At 35.7% G+C, this 21,520-nt stretch overlaps 1 protein-coding gene across 1 annotated transcript in view; it reads left to right on the top strand.

Moving 5' to 3' along the window:
* LOC138334289 (anaphase-promoting complex subunit 4-like) overlaps positions 1-20,298 on the top strand; it is a 106,905-nt gene extending 86,607 nt beyond the window's left edge. The window contains exons 26-28 of the mRNA XM_069282930.1: positions 18,140-18,316; positions 19,392-19,500; positions 19,969-20,298. Coding sequence (XP_069139031.1) covers positions 18,140-18,316; positions 19,392-19,500; positions 19,969-20,244 — 562 coding nt within the window. The 3' untranslated portion in view covers positions 20,245-20,298. The remainder of the gene's footprint in view (positions 1-18,139; positions 18,317-19,391; positions 19,501-19,968) is intronic.
* The last annotated feature ends 1,222 nt before the right edge of the window (positions 20,299-21,520 follow it).

Genomic DNA, 21,520 nt, shown 5'->3' with positions numbered 1-21,520 from the left:
ATAACACTGAAATCAGATCCCAATGATCAATCTTTATTGGGAGTTGGTTAGTACTAAACTTCTACAGGGCGTGAGATTGGTCAGATATACAAATCCTGTGTTTGATCAAGGTCAAGGTCATACTGCGTGTCCCAGTACAGGTGTATACTAATAAACTATAAGTAGTGGATGCTGCCCTCTGTAATGGTGAAGTGAACAGTATAAATGGATTGATTATAGACCTGAGATATTGTGATTCTCTCACTTCCTAGTTTTAGTAATGAATGGTTGAAGACATTCAAACAAACAAGATACAAATAAAAACTGTGGTAGAGTTATGCCCCTTTATGTTACATACATTCTGAGACAACCAGTTTCGGCATAATACATGAATACCATTTTCAAAATGAAACAGAAATATAAAGTGCTTCCTACTTCCAGATTGTGAGTTTTAATTTCATTAAGAGCAGATCAATAGTCACCATTTACTTACACTCATCCTTAGAAGTTTAAGGATATCATAAACAGATCATAGGGAAAGGTTTTAAATAATGCATGCCAAGGATGCTATCAAATTTACATGTGTGACCAGTGACATGAGGTGAGACCTGTGTAATATTACCTGTTGTACCTGTATAAGTCTCATTATATGAACACCTGTTTGATGTCAGTATACCTGGTACCCAGGTGAGAATTGGTCTGAATAATGGATCTGTATTGTTACACTACAGGTCTGTGTATCGTGATCTGGACTACAAGTGTTAAGTGACCAACAAACAAAACGATAAATAAGTTCTGTCGAAATACAAAAAAAGTCATTTCCTACTTCTCTCATCATTGCCAATTCATCAGACTGATTATATCAGTAATTTACCTTTGTTTTACCTGTACCACACAGGTGAGTCAGTACTGTACCATTACCTGTGTTTTACCTGTACCACACAGGTGAGTAAGTACTGTACCAATGTTGGTTCCTTTTATTAGGGAGATTAGACCTTGGTAACCTCGCAATATGTCAGAGTTATATTGCTCATCGTAATTAATACGATATTAATTACTGTTGATTAGGTAACTGTATCTCATCCAATCAAACAGGGTCTGCATTAGCCATCTGTCCCTGATTGGTTTCTCACCTGTACACACCTGTATGTATATTACATTTGTGATTACCTGTATTCCATGATATTTATTATTCTTACCAATAGTGATAATAAAGCTTATCCTAGATAAATTAATATTACCTATTTATAGTACTCAATATGACCTATAAATAAACACCTTTCCCATTGTTCCTGTGTTTATCCCCCTCTCACAGCTATCTACACCATGCAAACACTCCAGAAACCCTCGTAGAGATGTGTTTTCATTTATACATGAATGTTAAGGTTCAAGGTTAATGTTGAATTTTGCCAAATTACGTCTTCTTCAAATATTATCCATATTTTCATTTATACATGTAGGTAGTGTACCTATATCTTCAAATCTAAAACAATTGTAGTCACCCCATCAATTGTCAGAATGGTAAGTTTTTCACCTCTTATTCCCCTACCATGAAATAGTGCGCATGTTAAAATGTTACCATCTATCCTGTTCTGTCATGTTCAACCAGTCTTGATTTCTTATACATGAGGGCATTATCATCTTACAGACATTTTGTTTGATTTCCTATGCATTTGACAGGCAATTCTTGTATTTTTATTGTTTTATTTTTTGGATACAATATATGTCTATTTGCAATGTACCAAATGCCACTAATAAAATTAGTCTTTAGAAACCAATATAAGGTAATTAACTTATCGAACCCCATGTTAGACACGACTTTAGTTCAAACCACCAAAGCAGCATTATAGTGTGATCAGCTCTCTACGTCTGTAGGAAGATTCTGAAAAACTACAATTTTGAAAGCATCAAGATATTTTGAACTCATAAAAAATGACCAAAAAAATAGCAGAAAATATTTCTTTTAAATGAAAGAGGTTATATCATTATTTAAAAAGAGTAAGTTGACTGGACACTAGTCACTGGTTTGGTGGTCTATATCCAGACCTCTTTTGTTCCCACCCAAACTTATCCTGGGACTATCTAAGGCTACCTATCCATCGTCTGCATCAGGACCTCTTTGTCCAGACCAAACTGTATGGAGGCCATCTGAGGCTACTGACCATCGGTCAGTCCAGTTCAGCTGGCCACTTATGGCGATATAATGATGATATGTTTGTTTATTGTGGCCGGAGTAACAATAGAATTAGCTGGATTAATGGTCAAGGTGGCTGGAGATTTGGACTGAGGTGACCGGGTGCTCTAAACACTACCTCTAAAACTGACCACTACCCGGGGATGCCAGGACACGGGACTGACCACTTGACCACTAACAAAAGTTGGAGTGATTCTAATCATTGTTTACTTGACTTGCCTTACTGAGGCATGTTATTGATAGCTTTGGGAAATACATTTCTGTTGTTTGATGAAAAATAAGTTTGATTGTATGCATGTCCAGTTATACTGGACATTGGTGTGACACGAACTGACCCCTCCGACCAGCGAGTGATATTGATCCCTCCCTGGGGACAACCTCCCTCATGATAGCTTAAAAAAGATCTACCATTGTGTGTAGTTTTAATATCAATGACTTCTGACCCGGTCTGGGTGTCCATCTTTGTTAGCGGGATATGTCACCTCAAGACAATCGGTCAGTAAAACACATTTCCTGGGGTATCAATAGCACCTTGAGTGGTCAAGCTTTTGTTTGGTCAACAGAGGTATGGATATGAAACTAGACCATTGGTCAGAAAAAAAATCCCATAAGGTTTTCTTTCTGTAAAAGAGGTGGTCAGTTTTGTGGACAAAAGAATTGTGGATGTTAAACTTCCAATAAAGCGGACCATTGTCCAGTCATTAAAATATTGTGGCCAAACTATGAAAATAGATCCATCAAAGAAAGAAATTTTCTGGTGACCAGTGGTCAGTTTGGTTATTTTCCCTCCATAAAATTTAACCTAAAATTGTTTTGAGTAAACTCAATGGTGACCAAGCCTATAAAGTTCTGATAAAGACTGTATTATCACTGGGTTATTTTAACATAAAAGGTGTTAAAATCTAATTTCAGATATTGTAATTTGGTTCAGGGATCAAATTTCTTTAGTAAATATCTGAGAAAAAACTGTGGATGAAATTTCTTTTGAGATAAAATTTCAAAGAATATTTTTAGAATTGCCAATTTCTGTAATTAGCATTTATCTGTAAGTTACAAATATATTATGAAATAAAATGTTTATGATTAACACATATAGAAATTGTAGTGTTGTGTAGTTTTGGATGTAGGCTAAGTCAAAATATATGATTGTTTAAGACTGCATGAGGACTATGTATTTCACGATCCTCGTGCCTTGTCAAATTCTTAGGTTTACTGTTTCAAAGGATTTTAAGAAAAAAAAAAAAAAAAATGTTTTTGACCAGCAGATGACCTCGGGAGGGACATATTTGTCTTCAGGAATGAACACAGTGGCCTGAGCTGACCAGTATAGCATCAATGCTCTTGATTGACCTTACTTTAAAGTTGACCAACAGTCAGCTGTGGCCGGAGATGACCACTGCATTTTCTTTTACTAATTCTGTAAACTGCACACATCTGTCATTAAGCCTCAAAACAATGATTGGTGCAGCCAAGGCCGATTTATTCTGACCACTGGCTATTTTGACCACTGGTCATCAGATGTCCACTCAGATTTATGAATATGTAATTACCCTGATCAAACCTAAGGATTACTATTGTGAAGAGCACTCACTAATGTTGTCGCCATCAAAAGTGGAATGGACAATGGTTAAATCCATGTCTCAATTAGAATTAAATTTGAACCGACGATGCATGTTTTTGCAAATAACAGTCATTCTCAGAACACAGTAAATTATCATTTTAAAGGCATAAATGCATCGATGCTTTCAAAATAAAAAATTGGGAAGACAAATATCCCCTTATCTTACATTACTGACAGTTAATAAGAATCTCCAGCTCACTAAGGCTACAGCTCACTAAGACTCACTCTAGCAGACTCAATAGAAACAGCCAATATATGCCTAAACAATATCAGGATTATACAGAAAACTTACCCCATTGCAATACATGACATTTATCCCCCAACACACACACACACTCCCTACACCCCTCCCTGTCCTGTTGCAGCTGACCACTACCTTGTCCATACTTGACCACCAGTAATTCCCCAGACACTCCCTACATCCCCTCCTTGGCCTGTTACAGCTGACCACTACCTTGTCCATACTTGACCACCAGTAATCCCCAGACACTCCCTACATCCCCTCCTTGGCCTGTTACACCTGACCACTACCTTGTCCACATGTACACTTGACCACCAGTAATCCCCCAGACACTCCCTACATCCCCTCCTTGGCCTGTTACACCTGACCACTACCTTTGTCCACATGTACAACTTGTACCACCAGTATTCCCTTACATCCTCATCCTCCCTGCCTGTTACAGCTGACCACTACTGTGGTCACATTGACCTCCAGTAATTCCATACACTCCCTACATCCTCCTCCTGGCTGTTACAGCGTGACCACTACGCGTTGTCCAACGTTGACCACAGTAATTCCCCAACACTCCTACGCATCCCCTCCTGGTATTACAGTGACCACTACTTTGTCCACATGTACACTTGACCACCAGTAATTCCCCATACACTCCCTACATCCCCTCCCTGGCCTGTTACAGCTGACCACTACCTTGTCCACACTTGACCTCCAGTAATTCCCCATACACTCCCTACATCCCCTCCCTGGCCTGTTACAGCTGACCACTACCTTGTCCACATGTACACTTGACCACCAGTAATTCCCCATACACTCCCTACATCCCCTCCCTGGCCTGTTACAGCTGACCACTACCTTGTCCACATGTACACTTGACCACCAGTAATTCCCCATACACTCCCTACATCCCCTCCCTGGCCTGTTACAGCTGACCACTACCTTGTCCACATGTACACTTGACCACCAGTAATTCCCCATACACTCCCTACATCCCCTCCCTGGCCTGTTACAGCTGACCACTACCTTGTCCACATGTACACTTGACCACCAGTAATTCCCCATACACTCCCTACATCCCCTCCCTGGCCTGTTACAGCTGACCACTACCTTGTCCACACTTGACCACCAGTAATTCCCCATACACTCCCTACATCCCCTCCCTGGCCTGTTACAGCTGACCACTACCTTGTCCACACTTGACCTCCAGTAATTCCCCATACAATCCCTACATCCCCTCCCTGGCCTGTTACAGCTGACCACTACCTTGTCCACACTTGACCTCCAGTAATTCCCCATACACTCCTTACATCCCCTCCCTGGCCTGTTACAGCTGACCACTGCCTTGTCTATACTTGACCACAAGTAATCCCCCAGACACTCCCTACATCCCCTCCCTGGCCTGTTACAGCTGACCACCACCTTGTCCATACTTGACCACCAGTAATCCTCCATACATGCCCTCAGATAAAGATGTCTGATTTATTAGGAGATGCCCATTGTAGAGGATGAGTAGAAATGTGAGTGAAGATTCCCCTGGAATCTCACCTTAACTTAAATGTCCATTACAACTGGACACTACCGTGTCATATCACAAAAGGACGGCCTTTTTCTTCGGTGACACACTCAGTGTCAAACTGACACATTGACACATGTCATTAATGCCCAAAACACTGATACATGCCCTCCAAGGCCGATTTATTTCTGACCACTGGCTGTTTTTGACCACTGTCATCAGTTGTCCACTCAGATTGCTTTGAATATTGGTGTAATTACCCCTCCCAAACCTGGATTACATTGTGAAGAGCACTGAAGATTAAGACACTAATGTTGACGCTCAAAAGTGGAAAGTGGACAATGGTTACCTTTTCCATGTCTCTTGTGCGATTTTATGATACAGCTGACTTTATTATTTTATTGATAGTAGTTTCTGTGGTTCTGTACAATCAATTTAGAATTAAATTTTTTTACCGACGATGCATGTCCCCTTTTGACAAATAACAGTCATTGTCAGAACACAGTGTTATCAATTCTATGAAAGATACTTGTTGAAGTTTGGATATTGAAAAAAAATACTTATTTCTTTGGTTCTGTACAATCTTGTGGAGTCCACTTTATGATACAGAGTAGTACAGCTGACTTTATTATTTTATTTCTGAGTAGTTTTGGTTCTGTACAATCTTGTGGAGTCCACTTTATGATACAGCTGACTTTATTATTTTATTTCTGAGTAGTTTTGGTTCTGTAACAATCTTGTGGAGTCCACTTTATGATACAGCTGACTTTATTATTTTATTTCTGAGTAGTTTTGGTTCTGTACAATCTTGTGGAGTCCACTTTATGATACAGCTGACTTTATTATTTTATTTCTGAGTAGTTTTGGTTCTGTACAATCTTGTGGAGTCCACTTTATGATACAGCTGACTTTATTATTTTATTTCTGAGTAGTTTTGGTTCTGTACAATCTTGTGGAGTCCACTTTATGATACAGCTGACTTTATTATTTTATTTCTGAGTAGTTTTGGTTCTGTACAATCTTGTGGAGTCCACTTTATGATACAGCTGACTTTATTATTTTATTTCTGAGTAGTTTTGGTTCTGTACAATCTTGTGGAGTCCACTTTATGATACAGCTGACTTTATTATTTTATTTCTGAGTAGTTTTGGTTCTGTACAATCTTGTGGAGTCCACTTTATGATACAGCTGACTTTATTATTTTATTTCTGAGTAGTTTTGGTTCTGTACAATCTTGTGGAGTCCACTTTATGATACAGCTGACTTTATTATTTTATTTCTGAGTAGTTTTGGTTCTGTACAATCTTGTGGAGTCCACTTTATGATACAGCTGACTTTATTATTTTATTTCTGAGTAGTTTTGGTTCTGTACAATCTTGTGGAGTCCACTTTATGATACAGCTGACTTTATTATTTTATTTCTGAGTAGTTTTGGTTCTGTACAATCTTGTGGAGTCCACTTTATGATACAGCTGACTTTATTATTTTATTTCTGAGTAGTTTTGGTTCTGTACAATCTTGTGGAGTCCACTTTATGATACAGCTGACTTTATTATTTTATTTCTGAGTAGTTTTGGTTCTGTACAATCTTGTGGAGTCCACTTTATGATACAGCTGACTTTATTATTTTATTTCTGAGTAGTTTTGGTTCTGTACAATCTTGTGGAGTCCACTTTATGATACAGCTGACTTTATTATTTTATTTCTGAGTAGTTTTGGTTCTGTACAATCTTGTGGAGTCCACTTTATGATACAGCTGACTTTATTATTTTATTTCTGAGTAGTTTTGGTTCTGTACAATCTTGTGGAGTCCACTTTATGATACAGCTGACTTTATTATTTTATTTCTGAGTAGTTTTGGTTCTGTACAATCTTGTGGAGTCCACTTTATGATACAGCTGACTTTATTATTTTATTTCTGAGTAGTTTTGGTTCTGTACAATTGGGACTTTCTTGTGGACAATCTTGTGGAGTCCACTTTATGATACAGCTGACTTTATTATTTTATTTCTGAGTAGTTTTGGTTCTGTACAATCTTGTGGAGTCCACTTTATGATACAGCTGACTTTATTATTTTATTTCTGAGTAGTTTTGGTTCTGTACAATCTTGTGGAGTCCACTTTATGATACAGCTGACTTTATTATTTTATTTCTGAGTAGTTTTGGTTCTGTACAATCTTGTGGAGTCCACTTTATGATACAGCTGACTTTATTATTTTATTTCTGAGTAGTTTTGGTTCTGTACAATCTTGTGGAGTCCACTTTATGATACAGCTGACTTTATTATTTTATTTCTGAGTAGTTTTGGTTCTGTACAATCTTGTGGAGTCCACTTTATGATACAGCTGACTTTATTATTTTATTTCTGAGTAGTTTTGGTTCTGTACAATCTTGTGGAGTCCACTTTATGATACAGCTGACTTTATTATTTTATTTCTGAGTAGTTTTGGTTCTGTACAATCTTGTGGAGTCCACTTTATGATACAGCTGACTTTATTATTTTATTTCTGAGTAGTTTTGGTTCTGTACAATCTTGTGGAGTCCACTTTATGATACAGCTGACTTTATTATTTTATTTCTGAGTAGTTTTGGTTCTGTACAATCTTGTGGAGTCCACTTTATGATACAGCTGACTTTATTATTTTATTTCTGAGTAGTTTTGGTTCTGTACAATCTTGTGGAGTCCACTTTATGATACAGCTGACTTTATTTTTTTTTCTGAGTAGTTTTGGTTCTGTACAATCTTGTGGAGTCCACTTTATGATACAGCTGACTTTATTATTTTATTTTCTGAGTAGTTTTGGTTCTGTACAATCTTGTGGAGTCCACTTTATGATACAGCTGACTTTTATTATTTTATTTCTGAGTAGTTTTGGTTCTGTACAATCTTGTGGAGTCCACTTTATGATACAGCTGACTTTATTATTTTATTTCTGAGTAGTTTTGGTTCTGTACAATCTTGTGGAGTCCACTTTATGATACAGCTGACTTTATTATTTTATTTCTGAGTAGTTTTGGTTCTGTACAATCTTGTGGAGTCCACTTTATGATACAGCTGACTTTATTATTTTATTTCTGAGTAGTTTTGGTTCTGTACAATCTTGTGGAGTCCACTTTATGATACAGCTGACTTTATTATTTTATTTCTGAGTAGTTTTGGTTCTGTACAATCTTGTGGAGTCCACTTTATGATACAGCTGACTTTATTATTTTATTTCTGAGTAGTTTTGGTTCTGTACAATCTTGTGGAGTCCACTTTATGATACAGCTGACTTTTATTATTTTATTTCTGAGTAGTTTTGGTTCTGTACAATCTTGTGGAGTCCACTTTATGATACAGCTGACTTTATTTATTTTATTTCTGAGTAGTTTTGGTTCTGTACAATCTTGTGGAGTCCACTTTATGATACAGCTGACTTTATTATTTTATTTCTGAGTAGTTTTGGTTCTGTACAATCTTGTGGAGTCCACTTTATGATACAGCTGACTTTATTATTTTATTTCTGAGTAGTTTTGGTTCTGTACAATCTTGTGGAGTCCACTTTATGATACAGCTGACTTTATTATTTTATTTCTGAGTAGTTTTGGTTCTGTACAATCTTGTGGAGTCCACTTTATGATACAGCTGACTTTATTATTTTATTTCTGAGTAGTTTTGGTTCTGTACAATCTTGTGGAGTCCACTTTATGATACAGCTGACTTTATTATTTTATTTCTGAGTAGTTTTGGTTCTGTACAATCTTGTGGAGTCCACTTTATGATACAGCTGACTTTATTATTTTATTTCTGAGTAGTTTTGGTTCTGTACAATCTTGTGGAGTCCACTTTATGATACAGCTGACTTTATTATTTTATTTCTGAGTAGTTTTGGTTCTGTACAATCTTGTGGAGTCCACTTTATGATACAGCTGACTTTATTATTTTATTTCTGAGTAGTTTTGGTTCTGTACAATCTTGTGGAGTCCACTTTATGATACAGCTGACTTTATTATTTTATTTCTGAGTAGTTTTGGTTCTGTACAATCTTGTGGAGTCCACTTTATGATACAGCTGACTTTATTATTTTATTTCTGAGTAGTTTTGGTTCTGTACAATCTTGTGGAGTCCACTTTATGATACAGCTGACTTTATTATTTTATTTCTGAGTAGTTTTGGTTCTGTACAATCTTGTGGAGTCCACTTTATGATACAGCTGACTTTATTATTTTATTTCTGAGTAGTTTTGGTTCTGTACAATCTTGTGGAGTCCACTTTATGATACAGCTGACTTTATTATTTTATTTCTGAGTAGTTTTGGTTCTGTACAATCTTGTGGAGTCCACTTTATGATACAGCTGACTTTATTATTTTATTTCTGAGTAGTTTTGGTTCTGTACAATCTTGTGGAGTCCACTTTATGATACAGCTGACTTTATTATTTTATTTCTGAGTAGTTTTGGTTCTGTACAATCTTGTGGAGTCCACTTTATGATACAGCTGACTTTATTATTTTATTTCTGAGTAGTTTTGGTTCTGTACAATCTTGTGGAGTCCACTTTATGATACAGCTGACTTTATTATTTTATTTCTGAGTAGTTTTGGTTCTGTACAATCTTGTGGAGTCCACTTTATGATACAGCTGACTTTATTATTTTATTTCTGAGTAGTTTTGGTTCTGTACAATCTTGTGGAGTCCACTTTATGATACAGCTGACTTTATTATTTTATTTCTGAGTAGTTTTGGTTCTGTACAATCTTGTGGAGTCCACTTTATGATACAGCTGACTTTATTATTTTATTTCTGAGTAGTTTTGGTTCTGTACAATCTTGTGGAGTCCACTTTATGATACAGCTGACTTTATTATTTTATTTCTGAGTAGTTTTGGTTCTGTACAATCTTGTGGAGTCCACTTTATGATACAGCTGACTTTATTATTTTATTTCTGAGTAGTTTTGGTTCTGTACAATCTTGTGGAGTCCACTTTATGATACAGTATACAGCTGACTTTATTATTTTATTTCTGAGTAGTTTTGGTTCTGTACAATCTTGTGGAGTCCACTTTATGATACAGCTGACTTTATTATTTTATTTCTGAGTAGTTTTGGTTCTGTACAATCTTGTGGAGTCCACTTTATGATACAGCTGACTTTATTATTTTATTTCTGAGTAGTTTTGGTTCTGTACAATCTTGTGGAGTCCACTTTATGATACAGCTGACTTTATTATTTTATTTCTGAGTAGTTTTGGTTCTGTACAATCTTGTGGAGTCCACTTTATGATACAGCTGACTTTATTATTTTATTTCTGAGTAGTTTTGGTTCTGTACAATCTTGTGGAGTCCACTTTATGATACAGCTGACTTTATTATTTTATTTCTGAGTAGTTTTGGTTCTGTACAATCTTGTGGAGTCCACTTTATGATACAGCTGACTTTATTATTTTATTTCTGAGTAGTTTTGGTTCTGTACAATCTTGTGGAGTCCACTTTATGATACAGCTGACTTTATTATTTTATTTCTGAGTAGTTTTGGTTCTGTACAATCTTGTGGAGTCCACTTTATGATACAGCTGACTTTATTATTTTATTTCTGAGTAGTTTTGGTTCTGTACAATCTTGTGGAGTCCACTTTATGATACAGCTGACTTTATTATTTTATTTCTGAGTAGTTTTGGTTCTGTACAATCTTGTGGAGTCCACTTTATGATACAGCTGACTTTATTATTTTATTTCTGAGTAGTTTTGGTTCTGTACAATCTTGTGGAGTCCACTTTATGATACAGCTGACTTTATTATTTTATTTCTGAGTAGTTTTGGTTCTGTACAATCTTGTGGAGTCCACTTTATGATACAGCTGACTTTATTATTTTATTTCTGAGTAGTTTTGGTTCTGTACAATCTTGTGGAGTCCACTTTATGATACAGCTGACTTTATTATTTTATTTCTGAGTAGTTTTGGTTCTGTACAATCTTGTGGAGTCCACTTTATGATACAGCTGACTTTATTATTTTATTTCTGAGTAGTTTTGGTTCTGTACAATCTTGTGGAGTCCACTTTATGATACAGCTGACTTTATTATTTTATTTCTGAGTAGTTTTGGTTCTGTACAATCTTGTGGAGTCCACTTTATGATACAGCTGACTTTATATTTTATTTCTGATATTTGGTTCTGTCAACTTTAGTCTTATTTGACTTTTTTTTATTCTGAGTAGTTTTGGTTCTGTACAATCTTGTGGAGTCCACTTTATGATACAGCTGACTTTATTATTTTATTTCTGAGTAGTTTTGGTTCTGTACAATCTTGTGGAGTCCACTTTATGATACAGCTGACTTTATTATTTTATTTCTGAGTAGTTTTGGTTCTGTACAATCTTGTGGAGTCCACTTTATGATACAGCTGACTTTATTATTTTATTTCTGAGTAGTTTTGGTTCTGTACAATCTTGTGGAGTCCACTTTATGATACAGCTGACTTTATTATTTTATTTCTGAGTAGTTTTGGTTCTGTACAATCTTGTGGAGTCCACTTTATGATACAGCTGACTTTATTATTTTATTTCTGAGTAGTTTTGGTTCTGTACAATCTTGTGGAGTCCACTTTATGATACAGCTGACTTTATTATTTTATTTCTGAGTAGTTTTGGTTCTGTACAATCTTGTGGAGTCCACTTTATGATACAGCTGACTTTATTATTTTATTTCTGAGTAGTTTTGGTTCTGTACAATCTTGTGGAGTCCACTTTATGATACAGCTGACTTTATTATTTTATTTCTGAGTAGTTTTGGTTCTGTACAATCTTGTGGAGTCCACTTTATGATACAGCTGACTTTATTATTTTATTTCTGAGTAGTTTTGGTTCTGTACAATCTTGTGGAGTCCACTTTATGATACAGCTGACTTTATTATTTTATTTCTGAGTAGTTTTGGTTCTGTACAATCTTGTGGAGTCCACTTTATGATACAGCTGACTTTATTATTTTATTTCTGAGTAGTTTTGGTTCTGTACAATCTTGTGGAGTCCACTTTATGATACAGCTGACTTTATTATTTTATTTCTGAGTAGTTTTGGTTCTGTACAATCTTGTGGAGTCCACTTTATGATACAGCTGACTTTATTATTTTATTTCTGAGTAGTTTTGGTTCTGTACAATCTTGTGGAGTCCACTTTATGATACAGCTGACTTTATTATTTTATTTCTGAGTAGTTTTGGTTCTGTACAATCTTGTGGAGTCCACTTTATGATACAGCTGACTTTATTATTTTATTTCTGAGTAGTTTTGGTTCTGTACAATCTTGTGGAGTCCACTTTATGATACAGCTGACTTTATTATTTTATTTCTGAGTAGTTTTGGTTCTGTACAATCTTGTGGAGTCCACTTTATGATACAGCTGACTTTATTATTTTATTTCTGAGTAGTTTTGGTTCTGTACAATCTTGTGGAGTCCACTTTATGATACAGCTGACTTTATTATTTTATTTCTGAGTAGTTTTGGTTCTGTACAATCTTGTGGAGTCCACTTTATGATACAGCTGACTTTATTATTTTATTTCTGAGTAGTTTTGGTTCTGTACAATCTTGTGGAGTCCACTTTATGATACAGCTGACTTTATTATTTTATTTCTGAGTAGTTTTGGTTCTGTACAATCTTGTGGAGTCCACTTTATGATACAGCTGACTTTATTATTTTATTTCTGAGTAGTTTTGGTTCTGTACAATCTTGTGGAGTCCACTTTATGATACAGCTGACTTTATTATTTTATTTCTGAGTAGTTTTGGTTCTGTACAATCTTGTGGAGTCCACTTTATGATACAGCTGACTTTATTATTTTATTTCTGAGTAGTTTTGGTTCTGTACAATCTTGTGGAGTCCACTTTATGATACAGCTGACTTTATTATTTTATTTCTGAGTAGTTTTGGTTCTGTACAATCTTGTGGAGTCCACTTTATGATACAGCTGACTTTATTATTTTATTTCTGAGTAGTTTTGGTTCTGTACAATCTTGTGGAGAGTCCACTTTATGATACAGCTGACTTTATTATTTTATTTCTGAGTAGTTTTGGTTCTGTACAATCTTGTGGAGTCCACTTTATGATACAGCTGACTTTATTATTTTATTTCTGAGTAGTTTTGGTTCTGTACAATCTTGTGGAGTCCACTTTATGATACAGCTGACTTTATTATTTTATTTCTGAGTAGTTTTGGTTCTGTACAATCTTGTGGAGTCCACTTTATGATACAGCTGACTTTATTATTTTATTTCTGAGTAGTTTTGGTTCTGTACAATCTTGTGGAGTCCACTTTATGATACAGCTGACTTTATTATTTTATTTCTGAGTAGTTTTGGTTCTGTACAATCTTGTGGAGTCCACTTTATGATACAGCTGACTTTATTATTTTATTTCTGAGTAGTTTTGGTTCTGTACAATCTTGTGGAGTCCACTTTATGATACAGCTGACTTTATTATTTTATTTCTGCTCTTTAATTTACGTTATATTGCTCTTGTGGAGTCCACTTTATGATACAGCTGACTTTATTATTTTATTTCTGAGTAGTTTTGGTTCTGTACAATCTTCTGGAGTCCACTTTATGATACAGCTGACTTTATTATTTTATTTCTGAGTAGTTTTGGTTCTGTACAATCTTGTGGAGTCCACTTTATGATACAGTGACTTTATTATTTTATTTCTGCTCTTTAATTTACGTTATATTGCTGTGTGCCACTCAAAAACAATTAAGGATTTCAATTTCAAATCCTTAAAGTGAATGACACTTGAAATGTGAAATGTGCGATGAATGTTTGACTTCTCCAGGATATGTGTCTACAATGTAGGTATAAATAATTGTCCTAGAGGTGAACAATATGTCTCCATCTCAAATGAACGAGTTATTTGGGGCCCATAAATCTACGATAAATACATTATTTGGTCAATTTAGTAAACAACTTTTCTTGGTCACGATACCAAGATAATGATTTTCCTTTTAAGGACAATAGGAACCTCTAAACAGCTCAATAGCATACATCAAAAGTTTTGTTGGTTCCTCGGGAGAAAAAATAACTATAGCCATGAATCACATGGTAATGGGCCATTATAATAGGAGCATTTAGTAATGAACGTGATATTGGGTATATGAAGTGTTGTTTCACGGACATTCACGCCTTCATAAACGTAGGTCTTGGTATACCTTCTGTGCTTGTCAGTGGTTATAACAAATTAGATGTTGGCCTGATAAGAAGAATGCCCAGAGCTATCAGAAATAATTGAAATGTTGATACGTCTTTTCCTTCTTTAAGTGTGAAAATGGACACAGTCCATTTCACAGAGGTACACGGTCACTGTTGCAGAACCTTGGGTTAATTTGAACCAACAAATAATATTGATGCGGAAAATTGCAGTTTCAATATCGGCTTTGATATTGATAAAATCTACTGTATGTTGAGATTTTCCATCTTTGGTAAATACTGATTGGTTATAGGTCTGATCTACAGAAATACATGTATATCACTGGGCTCGATCTCTGTAGGGCATTGTTCTAACTACTTACTACACTTAATGTAAAAAAAGTAATAAATGAGTATTAGCTAATGGCTGCATTGGCCGAGTGGTTCAGATGTCCCAACTTATTACCACTAGCCTTCCATCTATGGTGGGTCACAAATTTGAATCCCATGTGGGGCAGTTGCCAGGTACTGACCACTGGTCAGTGGTTTTCTCTGGGTACACCCGTTTTCCTCCACCATCAAACCTGGCACATCCTTACATGACCCTAGCTGTTAATAGGATGTAAAGTTTAACAAATCTAAGCAAGTGATAATTGCAGACTTGATGACCAGTATGTGTTTTCTTATGGGAAGAAACTGGAGATTCATACTCATAGGCAACTCATAGGTTTAAGAGGTTAAGGAAAGTCGGAGTATTGGAGAAAAACACAAATCTGGCATCAGTATGTCGCAACAGCACAACATGGGTATAGAGCTAAAAGGAGGTTGATTATAAAGAAGAATGTCAGGACACCTGCATCACTTGACTACCACTGATTTTCTTTTTTAATCTAGGCTAGCATGAAAAATTTATATCTTTCAATTAAATGAAATGCTTTTACAATGCATTCATATTTTGAATTCTGAATAAATACAATATGAGCCTCTTGGAATAATTGGGTCCAAATGCCAAAATTACTTGAAGATATGTTAATGATAATGAAGTGAAAAAAAACCCAATCATGTTCAGATCATTATCATTAACCTGGTCCGAAGGACCAAGGTGAGCTTATGCCATACCATGGCTCCGGCGTCCAGCATCTGGCGTCCATCCGTCAACCATAGACTTCTTCTCCAGCTGGTCGGAATTCAACAAAATTTGACTGGTAGCATCCTTATGGGTTACTAACTGAAAATTGTACAAATGATGGGGCAGACCCCCCCCCCCCGGGGGCCTGAGGGGCAGGGTCAAAAGGGGTCAATTTGGCTATTTCTATATAAACGACTTCTTCTCTGAAACTTAGCATGGGATAGCACTCATAATGCAATGGTAGCATCCTTATTGGTTACTAACTGAAAATTGTGCAAATGATGGGGCTAACCCCTCAGGGCCCTGAGGGATGGGGCCAAAAGGGGTCAATTTGGCTATTTCCATATAAACGACTTCTTCTCTGCAACTGAGCATAGGAGATCACTCATAATGCAATGGTAGCATCCTTAAAAAATTGTACAAATGATAGGGCTGACCCCCTGGGACCTTAGATGAAGGGACAACAAGGTCAATTAGGCTACTATTTTCATATAAATTACTTTCTCTCTGAAACTATGTATTGGATAGCATATTCATATGGTATCTATAGTATCATTATATGGTAGAGATTCAAAATTAAACAAATCGTGGGGTCAATTTGTCTTTGTGATTTTTGAATCACTAATTATTAAATTACAGAATTACTCAAAAATAAAATAAAAATATGTGAGCTGTACAAGCCCTCTTGGCCTCTTGTTTGTTGCTATCTGCCCCTTTAAACATGGCAATTGATTTGACATAAAATTAAATAAATCTTAAAAGTTTGAACGTTCAAATCCTTGACACAGATGCCCATGCCTCCCATTAGCTACCCCTGGATTCTTAGGACCTGTATTGGATGGTCTCACAGCTGTTTACTACTGAGAAAATCACAGCCACTGATTCCTCTATAAATCAAGCTGTTTTATAAAATAATTTATACTTGAATTACATATCACAAGAATCCATATCAATTTCATATTATAATGCTATACAATTTATAATTTATATTGATTTGGAAATTAATTTGGAGAAGAATTCTGAAGGACAACTGGTATTCTTAGACTGAAATTTAACTTAAATAGAAAATTAACTCAAGTGGAAAACAGAAGGAATTGTGCATGCTAAAGAACCATTACTAGAACATAAGTATGGCAAAGACGTACAAAACTGGATCACATGTCTTTAAGTACTCAACTACTGTAGAGTTTGAAATATTTACTTTAAAATTTGTAAATTTGTATCGAAATATGTAATCATATAAGGTCTGTAATTTGGAAGATTAAAGGGAAATAATGAGGCGTATATATCAAATAATTGTCTGACACGAATCAGGTAGGAGTTGTTAGTCCTGTCATGAAAGGTCATTTTCCTGACCATTAATTTAATTATCTAATGATTCGTTTCTTTAGCTCTCGCTGAGTTTATATTAGGTACGATAGATAAGTGGTATACCTGACCTTCCTAAGAAATGTGTATCAAGTTTTTTAAAGACTCCAAACTATCAACAACTGTTCCTTAATTTGAGTTCACGCTGTATGTTGTATACCTAGTATAAGGTGTCTGACTTCTGTTGAGAGCCATCATAAGTTTGTGAACTAGTTTTCTAGTCTACAAACGATTTTATCTCCACTCTTTAATAAATAGACAGATATTTTAACCATTGGCGTTGAGCAAAAAATAAACAAATATTGTACTTTATTCCCTTGTTTTAGTAGACTTGGCTGCCACTACCAGTACTCCTTGAATTGAATCCTTGATAATCTGGACTGCGGACAATCACTTCCTGTATCATTGTTGAAGATGAATTATCACCATATTTTTATCCACTATTATTAATTGTAGAAGATGAATTATCACCATATTTTTATCCACTATTATTAATTGTAGAAGATGAATTATCACCATATTTTTATCCACTATTATTAATTGTAGAAGATGAATTATCACCATATTTTTATCCACTATTATTGTAGAAGATGAATTATCACCATATTTTTATCCACTATTATTAATTGTAGAAGATGAATTATCACCATATTTTTATCCACTATTATTGTAGAAGATGAATTATCACCATATTTTTATCCACTATTTACCTATACCTTATTCCTCACTGAATATTTTCTAAAAGGTTCAATACTTTCATCTTTGGGGTAAAGAAGATCACTATTTGCCACCAGCTACATAATTATGTGCAGTCAATATTATGCATGTAATGTACATCAAGTAAAAAGCAGATATGACAAGATTCTCCAGTATTTGTAGATGTTTGTAGTATGTAGTACAATCAATATGTTTGTAAAAGTTAGTGATTTAATCTGGCATTTACTTTGTTACAGATGCAGTAAGCACCGCCTCCAGGACGTTGGTTACTATGATGAAAAGACACTGTCTCTCCTATTGGTGGAGGAGGGTGAAGATGAGTCACCTGTGTTGGTGCAGCTCCCTCTGGTGGTGATTCCTGATTCCATGTACACAGAGGTGCCACCAGATGGCAATAGACAAGATTTCAGTCTGTAAGTTTGTTATCAGCCACGATTCTGTGTGTTGTTTGATAAATACAATACTTAAGATATTCCGACTGGAAATATTTTGGATTCAGCATATTTTCTGTTGTTAAAACATTTCCTTACTTAATAAATCTTTTGTTACAAATTTCTCAAATTAACATTTGATCTCTATAAGAATAACAAATTACATCAATCACAAAAAAAAAAAAAAAAAAAAAGCTTGTTTAAGACATGCAAAAATGAAGCGAAGTGAATGAATAGAAGTGACTTTTTCTTAATGAAAAAATATTTTAAATGTTTGTATGTTATATATACTGCATCACTTATGATACTCCAGAATTATAAGGTTGTGGTGAGATTACACTGGTTTCTTATAGCTGTAGTATGTATTATACATTTGTATTTTGAATAAACCTCCTCATTCTATGAACCCATGTATAATCCACGAATATAAGGTGTATTTATTAAATCCAGATCCAACAATTATTTCATTATCGTTGAGTTAATAATTTTATTTCCCAGGCCGGTTCTACAACTACCTAGTGTTATAGACTGGGCACTTAATGACCCGTAACATATTGATTTGTATCGATACCGTGGTCAGAGGTCATACTATTTAGAGGTCACTGAATCGTAAATATCATTTTTAATATCTCAGTCTTGTAGGTATTGAATATCACATTTGTTGGTATGTTTAGTATAAATGGTGGGAAAGTGTACAGACAAAAATATTTACAACAACACAAATAATGTTCAGTCTTCATTTATTATCTCCAGAAAATAGGAAGATAAGAAATTATATTTTGTCAGGTAGTTAGTCACATATGCATACATAAATGAAATATAAGTTTGGTTTGACTGAAGACAAAAAAATGAAAATATTTTGGTACCTAAAATACTGTACATCCTTAACAGTTAGTAAGAAGATTTAAATTTTACATTTTAATTTTCAACCATTTGAACAATGCCGTTTTGTATACCTGGATAATTTGTTAACTGATATCCCTGATGTGTTCTGTAAGTATTACACAATGTCTCTGTAATTCTTTGTAACTTTCCACACAGTATCTCTCTCTTACAGAAACGTTATTGATGTTGGTGAGAAACTGGAGAATCAAAGTTATCAACGACTGGAAAACATGAAAGCTCACTCTTTTTCCGTCAGCGGGACTCGAAAAACAGCCATTGTTGTAAGTTTGAAATTGACTGTTTAGACTACTGCGTGGCTTCAAGTTATTCACAATACTTTCATAGTGTTTTGATGTGCCTGGTCTTCAGAACAGGTATTAATTGTTACATCACTTGTTTTTAAGAATAAATGTCATTAATTTGACAGAATAAATACGCTAAGTGTAACTTTGACATGGAATAAAATACAGTGAACCAACTTGTTCCAACTGGAATTACATTTAAGATATTGCAAAAATTAATTGCTTAGAAAAAAATTTAAATACTCGAACAGTAGAATTATGTAAGTCTTTATAAAAAAATTGAATGGTTGTGAAAAGGTTTTCAGGCATGAAATGCGACAATAATGTTGGCATAGACAAGGGAGCAAAGATATTTAATTCTGGAGGGGCACAGACAGGGATCAAATCTTGTAGTAGAAAGGGGGAGTTCAGTTAATTATTTTAAGATATTTACCTTTTTCTCTGCAGCTCTTTTCTTCCAAAAGACGAGTACGGATATTTCTGATGGATGCTGAAGAAGAGGAGGACGATGAGGATGAGGCAGATGAAACAGGAGATATTACAGAAGCTGATATTAGTGGGGTTCGCAATGGGGACACCAGTGGGGCCCAAGAGGGGGACTTTAACACGAGTGGGGCCCAGGAAGGTGATAGTGTTATGCAGATGGAGGAAGGGGATTCTGAAGGACAGGAAGATAAAGAAAACCTGAACTTCCTCACTCCAGATAGGGGGCAAACTTCTTAGTAGGGGGCACAGACAGGGAACAAAGTTTTTAGATTTGAAGGGGGAGGGCACAGATGGGGGCAATGTTCTTAGTAAGGGGGGCACAGACAGGGAACAAAGTTTTTAGATTTGAAGGGGGAGGGCACAGATAGGGGCGATGTTCTTAGAAGGGGGGCACAGACAGGGAAAAAAAAAAATTATTTAAAGGGGGAGGGCACAGATAGGGGGCAATGTTCTTAGTAAGGGGGACACAGACAGGGAACAAAGTTTTTAGATTTGAAGGGGGAGGGCACAGATAGGGGGCGATGTTCTTAGAAGGGGGGCACAGACAGGGAACAAAAAATTTTGATTTAAAGGGGGAGGGCACAGAAAGGGGGCAATGTTCTTAGTAGGGGGCACAGACAAGGAACAAAGTTTTTAGATCTGAAGGGGGAGAGCACAGATAGGGGGCGATGTTCTTAGAAGGGGGGCACAGACAGGGAACAAACTTCTTAGATTTGAAGAGGGAGGGGACAGATAGGGGGCAATGTTCTTAGAGAGGGACACAGACAGGGAACAAATTTATTTCAGGAGGGGTGAGGGATTATGAGGCACAGAGATAGGGCCATAGAGGGGGATCAAATTTCTAGAAAGTTAGTTATATAGACAGGGGACAACGGTCTTAGGACTAGGAGGTAGGGGCTTAGTGAAGGGGCTAAAGATATTAGTAAGAGCTCTTAGTTATAAGGAGTAGTACAAATAGACAGGGGACAGCGGTCTTAGGACTAGGAGGTAGGGGCTAAGTGGAGGGGCTGAAGACATTGGGCAGAGCTCTTAGTTAGAGGGAGTAAATAGGAAACAAAGTTTTCAGGTGTTGCAGGGAAGGGGTAGAGTGAGTTTTTTACTTGAGTGGGTGGTGAGGGGGAAGGCGATAAAGTTATTTTTCTTGGTAAAGATTGTAAAATGATAAAAGATTCAATCCTTGTTCTTTATAAAAAGTAATTGGTGCTAATGAGGTATAATATTGGATGATAGAGTACCACATATTCTGTGTTCAGTAGGGGTAGCTCTGTTACTACTGGTTGTGATGAGATGGTTTGCCTTACTTACAAATTATACCATCTCTTAAAGATGCTCCACCACTGTTTAATATATGTCTAATTTATTAACACAAACAAATAATATAAAATAATGCATTTTGCGTTCGGTGCATGCACAATCAGTACTTCATTCCATATAGGACATTGTGCCACGTAATTTTTTCGGGATGCAATTAATTATTTTTGATATTTTTATCTTGAAGTTAAATTAAAAGCTC

Source organism: Argopecten irradians, chromosome 11 (assembly GCF_041381155.1).
Source record: "Argopecten irradians isolate NY chromosome 11, Ai_NY, whole genome shotgun sequence".
Classification (NCBI taxonomy): Eukaryota; Metazoa; Mollusca; class Bivalvia; order Pectinida; family Pectinidae; genus Argopecten; species Argopecten irradians.
This window is presented reverse-complemented; position numbering and strand designations above follow the sequence as displayed.